This window comes from Lactuca virosa, chromosome 2 (assembly GCF_052849685.1).
Source record: "Lactuca virosa cultivar CGN04683 chromosome 2, Lactuca_virosa_CGN04683_v6, whole genome shotgun sequence".
NCBI classification, from domain to species: domain Eukaryota; kingdom Viridiplantae; phylum Streptophyta; class Magnoliopsida; order Asterales; family Asteraceae; genus Lactuca; species Lactuca virosa.
This window is the reverse complement of record NC_136427.1, coordinates 182,104,662-182,113,045: the sequence shown is the minus strand read 5'-3', so window position 1 is coordinate 182,113,045 and position 8,384 is coordinate 182,104,662. Positions and strand designations below refer to the sequence as shown.

The 8,384-nt window shown below is 35.1% G+C and overlaps 1 protein-coding gene across 1 annotated transcript; it reads left to right on the top strand.

Moving 5' to 3' along the window:
• The first annotated feature begins 334 nt into the window (after positions 1-334).
• On the top strand, positions 335-6,076 carry LOC145159801 (wall-associated receptor kinase-like 1). Its single transcript, XM_079078839.1, has 3 exons — positions 335-1,180; positions 1,300-1,461; positions 4,496-6,076. The coding sequence occupies exons 1-3, from the start codon at positions 346-348 to the stop codon at positions 5,632-5,634; spliced, it is 2,136 nt and encodes a 711-aa protein (XP_078934965.1). The 5' UTR covers positions 335-345; the 3' UTR covers positions 5,635-6,076.
• The last annotated feature ends 2,308 nt before the right edge of the window (positions 6,077-8,384 follow it).

Sequence of the window (8,384 nt, the reverse complement as noted above, 5' to 3'; positions counted from 1 at the left end):
TATTTAAACACTTTGTTAACTAAGTGGGCTAGTTCCAACTTTGTTGGTGGGTTATTTCTTCTGATTCGCCAACTAGTGAGTATGAAGATTAAAGAAAAGTCACAACCATTGAATGAATCATGTGAGAAATAATGATATATTCTTAGATATTTCAGTCATCGCAAAAATAATTCCTATGGCCGGTCAATAATAAGCACCACATGTTTTGATATTCAATGCGTGTGTTTGACTTTGAGCCCGTGGTGTATTTCTTAGTAGGTTCCTTGAATGATCAAACGCACCATTATATATACAAGAAACCTACTTACGTTTTGTGGTATTAGTTAGTCGTTGTTCTTAACAAAAATGAGGTTAGTTGATCAAGCTTACTTCTTACTCATCTTCCTTACACTCACTGCAACATCAACATTAGCTCAGAAATACGCTAGGTATGGATGCCAAGATATGTGCGGGGACGTGAGGATTCCATACCCTTTTGGCATCGGACCAAGTTGTTCTGTCAACGAATGGTACACTGTTGATTGCAACTCCTCGATGCCATATCTATCTGCACTACACAACCTGGAGGTATTGGACATTAACTTGAAAAACCAAACTGTAACTGTTAATGTTTCCATGATCTCTGATTGCCAGAATCTTGTCCGTAATAGCACTCAAATCTTGAACGTCGATCTTGGTAACAGTCCATATCTGTTTTCCAGAGTACATAACACATTTGTTGTAGAGGGGTGTGGTAACGCTGTCATCTTGGACCATGGGTCTGCAGTCACTGGTTGTTCATCGACATGTGGCAATGGCACTGTTGGTGACAAAGACAAGTGCCTTGGCGTCAGTTGTTGCCAAACGGTAATTCCTAATTATCTTAAGTCCTACAGCATCGATCTCACGGGTTTGGAAAGGCAGGGAGGAGATGGAGCTTGTGGGTCTGCTTTCTTGGTGCATAAGAGTTCATATGATGAAGGAAGGTTTTCTGGGCAATCTGTTGCAGGGGACAACTCTTATGTTCCGATATCACTTCTGTGGACTTTATCAGACCATGATTCGGTAAAATTAATGTGTTGTAATGGGCGGGAAGTTAGAGTCAAACTTGATCTTGGTAATGGTACTTCAGTCGAGTCGTGGAAATGCAGAATCACTTTGCCACTAGAAGGAAACCCTTATTTAAATGATGGATGTGTTGGTAAGTATTGTTTTTGCTATTTATTAGTTTATTTACTATTACTATGCGTGCTTTTCCAGCATACTTATTTAGCGCATTTTTATTAACATCGTTGCTTCTCTTATATGACATGCTTTTAGTGACAGAAGAATGTTCAAGGTGCCGGGCTAATAATAGTTATTGTGACTACGATGAAATATATGATGATCATGACCGTGTTAGCGAATGGAACATCACTTGTTCTCCCATTCAAGATACTCTCCCCGGTTCTAAAAGTAGATCATCCGTAGGTGTTATTCTAGGTAATGCCTCTCGTTAACCAGCTATTCAAATTCATTATTTTCAATATACATAACTTTTAAAAGTTTACAACATACATGGGTTCATAACTTCATATATAGTTTTCATATTATTTTATAATAAATAACTAAAAAAATTATTTATTTATTTGTAAATATAACTAGATATCCAACTTAATTACACATACATATACAGGAAATATTAATTTAGGCAAATAGATTAAAAATATCCTTTTAGAAAAATCAACAACGAAAAGTCATGTGGAACTTCAACATTAATTTTATTTTTCAATAATTTATGCAAAAACATTAAATAATCATCCAAAATAACATCCACCGATAATATGTTAAAGGTGACGCTCATAATATCATCTCCTCAATCAATGAGATGTATAAATTTAGGAGTAGAACTAGATATATGTATGAGTTACCATTATAAAAGGAAAACCACAAATTAAAGGGAGAAAGGAACGGATGCCTGTCTCCTTGGTAGGGTAAAGAGAAAATGAAATAAGAGTAAATTACACGAATGATCCTTATGGTTTAGGCTAATTTGTACGTTTGGTCCATAACTTATTTCTCAACTCGGAAGGTCGTTATTGTTTGTTTTTGTTATGCATTTGGTCTTTGTCTTACCTAAAAAGACTATTTTTCCGACGATTTTTTAATTTATTTAAATAAACACACTCCCAACCCCACCTCTGTCACTTTACCTTATCCACCTCACCATTTTTCAATATTTAAGTAATAGTCATTTTAGGTAACATAGAGACTAAGCGTGTAACAAAAACAAACAGTAGAGACCAAGTGTGTAACAAAAATAAATAGCAGAGACCTTCCGAATTAAAAAAATAAGTTACAGACCAAACATGCAAATTACCTAAACCATAGGGGCCATTCGTCTAATTTACTCATGAAATAAAATATTTTTTTTTAATGGTGATCAAGATGTATTAGCACAATAAATCACCTAAGTGGCCATGTCCGACTAAATTATTAAATTTAGATTTAGATTTAATCCAATTAAAAGTATTTAAGAACATCCCCGACCAATCCCAAAAACTATATTATTGAGAATTTGAGTAATCTAATCCTTATAAACGATTTTTTTAACAAATGTGACCATAATATTTTTTTTTTGGTAAAGTAACTACATTCTCCGAAACACATTATTCCAGAGAGGCCTCCGGAATTCTAGAGTACGATTCCGGACCATGGTTCCAGAATAGATTTGACTTTTTTATTTTATTTATTTATTTATTTTTTCATGCAAGTTTTGCTTTCATAAAATGTATAAGCTTTGCTTTAATATAATGTATAATTTTTGGTTTTATAAAATATAAATGCAATTAAAATGAACAAACAACTAATAAGGATGTAGGTCATATTACAAATACAATGTTTAAATTATCTTTGTCATTGTACCCTAAAATATTTCCGCTAGTCGTTTTCTATAACCTATAGCCCATGAACCGACGGTTTTACCCTCTATAGAGATCGATTTGCCGGTGATCAACGCCTCTAGGAACCAATACAAAAACACCTCACAATCACGTTGGTGTCAATCTGTTGTGGTACGTCTGGGGCCTTTTCGAGTGTCACATTGAAGCTCTCAAATGAGATTGAATAGTTGGTTCAGTACCCCAGTAGTTGACTCTCACTAGATGTTTGCGGATGCGGGCTCTCAGACCTATAAACCAATCCTTATTTTCCAAACAGTAGCCACCCTTCAAATGACTATCGTATATAGTCATTTTGAATGTCTTCAAATTCAAAGAACCCAAAAACCAGTGAGCTTGTGGTATGTTGATTGGGATTTAAAGCTACAAAAAATGGTTAGAAATAATTAATTAGTATACAAATACTCAGGTAATATAATCCAAACAAAATTATACTGTATCACACTCTGTCCAAGCTGAGTAAACGAATATGTCATCCATGTCACTCCAGTCATATGTATCATTATTGAAAGTTGACGACACAACCGTCCACTGAGCATCAACCGCTCTACGCCTTAGAAACTATGAGATCCACATCAAGATGTGCTGTCAATTTTTTTTTCAGTAAAGTAACTATTATTATTAGAAGCATAGTATGTAATAAGAAAATAATTATATTACTTACATCACATGACAACCATCATCCATGACTATCCGCATATAACGGTGTCCAAAACTCAAACGTAGCAAACCCGGTGAAATAATTTTGACCAAACAATAGTAAAGCATCTCGTTCTTTATATACATTGTGTACTGTAGGATCTACAATATTGTCCAATGGTTCTTGTTGTTGCCATCTAACACCTTTCCTGTTCATTTGTATCAATGGTGACTTATACCATATGGACAGAGGTTTTTGGCATTTAAAACGCCTAATATGTGCTTGTTCTAGTGTTTTGTATTCATCCTTCGGAATCTCTATTACATCCAACGAGCGAATAACCAGAGACGGCTGCTCAGGGCCGACATTCAACGGTTATTGAGGGCAGTCATTACGTGGTTGTTCAAGGCTGACATTCAACGACTTTTTAGGGGTGCTTAATACATAATAATGCTCACATAACTCATTGTCATTGTAGCATCCGTGTACGGTTGAATAATGTATACTTGTAAGCAATAAAAAAACATAACGACCATAAACGATGAAATAATTAAAAATGTACGTCCATCCCTTCTAGGTACCAACATCGTCTTCGGGAGTCGTATTGATAAGTTTAAGAACCATGAGTAAAGTAGCCTCATGTTTTGCTAAACGCTCCTCCTAAGATCGCAACTGCTCACGACATTCACAGACCTCATTTTTCAATTGACCAACCTCGTTCTGCAAGTCACTAATAATTTTTCAATTGCTAAACGCTCATTTTTCATATGACCGACCATAACTACTCTGCTAAACCTATTTACGAACCTTTTTCTTAATTCAACACAAAATATGTTCTTACAAAAGCTAAATGAAGATACTCTATTGGTTAATTAATATAATGTGTTTAATTAATGTAAGACCAATGCTTTTTTGTTTCACTTGCGGCTTCATTCAGGTGTTACCATAAGCTTCGGTGTACTTTTCCTTGTGGGAAGCAGCTTTTCCTTGTTCAAAGTGATCAAGAAAACAAAGGCTAGGAGACAGAGAAAGAGGTTTTTTAAGCGGAATGGTGGTTTACTTCTAAAACAACAAGAAGAAGCCGATCCATCTTTAGTTGATAAAACTATACTTTTCACATCACGCGAGTTGGAGAAAGCTACTGACTCCTTCAATGAAAATAGAATTCTCGGGCGTGGAGGCCAAGGTACCGTATATAAAGGGATGTTGGTGGACGGAAGGATTGTAGCAGTGAAGAAATCAAAACTAGTTGATGAAAGTCAATTAGAGCAGTTCATCAATGAGGTGGTCATTCTTTCCCAAGTCGATCATAGAAATGTGGTGAAGCTATTAGGATGTTGCTTAGAGACAGAGGTTCCTTTGTTAGTTTCCGAATTCATTTCAAATGGGACTTTGTACGACAGGATACACAATGAGAGAAATGAGTTCCCAATTTCTTTCAACATGAGATTACAAATTGCTACCGAGGTTGCCGGAGCACTTGCCTACTTACATTCTGCAACTTCCATACCAATATACCATCGGGATATCAAAACCACTAATATACTTTTGGATGAAAAATACAGGGCCAAAGTATCAGATTTTGGAACTTCAAGGTTCGTATCAATAGATCAAACTCATTTGACTACGTTAGTCAAAGGTACTTTCGGCTACCTAGATCCTGAGTACTTCCAGTCGAGTCAATTCACTGAAAAGAGTGATGTGTATAGTTTTGGAGTTGTTTTAGTTGAACTCTTGACGGGTGAAAAGCCAATTTCCTTAACTAGATTTGGTGAAAATAGAAGTTTGGCGGTGCATTTCATGTTGGCTATGGAAGAAGGGCGTGTTATTTCTATTTTTGATGCAAATGTGATTAAAGAAAGTACCAAAGATGAGCTCTTCGTATTAGCAAATCTTGCAATGCGATGCTTGAATATGAATGGTAAAAATAGGCCTACAATGAAAGAAGTAGCAATAGAGTTAGAAACGATAAGAACATCACACATTCCCTCTTTGGTTGAAACTAATACCAGACAGGTTGTGTACGAGGAGGACTTTTCAATGCTAAGTTACGGCGAATCAACATCAACATTTTGAGTTCCGATTATAATAGTAGTAGTTAGTCACAAAAGGTTAGCCATTAGTGTTTAATTTTCATATATTTAAATGTATGCATGTAATATATGTGGATGCGTATATAAGGACTCTCACGGCAATTGCGTACATTATTGTATATTTTTCTACGAGTTTTATTTTCCAAGTATTCAATCTAGCTATTTGAATTGTAATTTGATGATTTCAAGTTCAAGACATACACCAATATTCAGGGCATAGACTTAGTTTATGTGTAATCGTTGTGCCACTTCATCGACAAAAAAGCAGGGCCGGCCCATGGGCCTGGGCAAGCTGGGCGACCGCCCCGGGCCCCCAAACGCCAAAAGGCCCCATATTTATACCTGTTATTGGGTTATATTAGTCGCAACCCATATTTTTTAAGCCTATATTAATGACAGCCCATATTGTTTGGACCAATATTAACATTTGCGCCCAATTTGAAGAAGCGGAAGCGGGAGTGTGACCTACCGTGTTTGAGTTTCTCGGTTACAGTTTCCAAGACTCAAATCGCAATTGAATCTTCGGCAGTTCGGCTTCTCTTCAGCTTCGTTTCCATGGAAAATCCAAACGACACACCATCTCTAACGGTTAGTTCTCGAGTCTCCTTCTTCTATTTCTAGTTCAAGACTTGAAGTTAATCAGTTACCCTTCTCCAATCTCCTCCTCAACTTCTCTTCTCTGAATTTTGATTTTCTGATTCACCATCGCCGATTAGTCGATTACGGATTGCACAATACTCATTCTCTATTTCTCTTCTATTTTCCGATTTCAATTTTCTGAAATAGCTGGTTTGGTGGTTCTCTTTCTGAATCGTTTGGTGAATGGTTCGGATAATCGGATTTCGTATGAACTTGGAGTCTTGGAAGTACAGTACAACGCGTACAACACTTTGACGGTTTCAGAATCGGAACTCGACATTCGACAAAAGGAGAACTTCGTTTTTTTAATACATGTAAGTCTAATTTTTTAATCTGTGGACTATTTATCTATTTTGTTAAAAGTATGTTGTATGCAATGGAATATGATTTATTGATTTTGATTAAATAAACTTGTGTAATGTTGATTTTGTTATGAATGATTAATCAGATTTGAGATTTGAGATAATAAGATATGAAATAAAAATTTTGATTTCTCTGTTTAACTGTTTTTTTATGTTCAGATAATCAGATTTGAGATTGCTCAAAGATTATTAACAGCTAAGCAGGTTGCGGCCTACAGGTAATTTCTTTTAAAAAAAAATCAATCTATTTTCTGTGATGTTGCTAAATTCGAATTTGCTGATATTTAAAGATTATTTTGTATTTTTAATCTTCAGATTTCTCATTGCTTTGGGCCTAAAAGGATTAAGGATATAATCTTATATACAAGCAACAGTTTGCAACCTGCTGAGCTACCACATTAGCCATCAGGTAGTTGTCTTTTCCTTTGTTTTGTTAATTTGTTTTTTATGAATCTGTGTGATTGTTTGTTAACTGCTAGGTTGTTTGGCTTTCGGGGCCTGTCTCGAAGCCCTTTTTTTTCCATAGGTGGGGAGTCCCCAGCCTTCAATTGTATTATTTTTTTAATTAATAAAAATTTCCGGAGGTTCCGCCCTCCTTTACAAGAAAAAAAGTTTTATAAGGGCCCCAATCTTTTTTTTTTGCCCCGGCTCCAAAATGTCTAGGACCAGGCCTCCATAAAAGTCATTTGTCATAACTCTGATTGGGTGAAATGCCCCTAACATTCATTTTCTCTAGTTTTCTTACTAGAGTTTTTTTAATGCAATCGTTAAAAAAAAACTTACCGTTTAAACAGTAGAATAATTTTTTTTCTAATATTATAAAAGTATTAATGCCTAAATAGTGGTCAACGTATTAGAAAATTAATGACAAAAAACAATCAATGATTAATATATTTTTTCGATTTAGTCACTTGCTAATCCTAATCTTGTGTGGTTATATATATATATATATATATATATATATATATATATATATATATATATATATATATATATATATATATATATTTTGTTCGTTTCCAAAAAAATGTATTTGAGTTTTAATGACCACAAATAATGGTCGTTAAATACTATTGTGACAACATAAAATTGATCAGCCCAATAGTGTGACAACATAAGTAATAGGTTCCAAGACTACTGAACATGGATTTGCAAAATGAAAGTCCACTCACAATAGATAAGGTTTCGGTTAGAGAATAATGTAAATTTGTTTTCAATTCATGGATAAGTGTCCCTAATATCAAACACATAGCTAATTATCGATTGAAGTATTCATGCTAAGGGATCGTTAATCGCTAAAACGTTTATATAATTGTATTTCAGTAATTCAACATTTGTTAAATGTTTTTTAGTGAGGGACGACTGTTTTCGCTAAACCTATGAGTAATTTTCGCTTTATAGCTGGTAGAGTTTATTGTCTTTGTCTTATGAACAAGACAATGATGTATTGGCAATGGGAGAACGGTAGGGTTTAGGAGTATGGAGTTTGCATGGCCTATAGATGGAGGGTGGGTAGTTATTACTCATGTGATAATTGCTTAATTAATTAGGTATATATCTCTCGGTTAGTTTGATGTATGGTGTGTACTTTTCATAAAAGAAGGCTATTGTATGTTTATAGGACGGATAAATAAACATTGACGATGGCTCTATGCTGGATATGCCAAGAAATAAAGATGGTGGCGGGGTGTGTTTCGCTAGCTTCATGCTACGAATAATGGGTCGGTGGGTT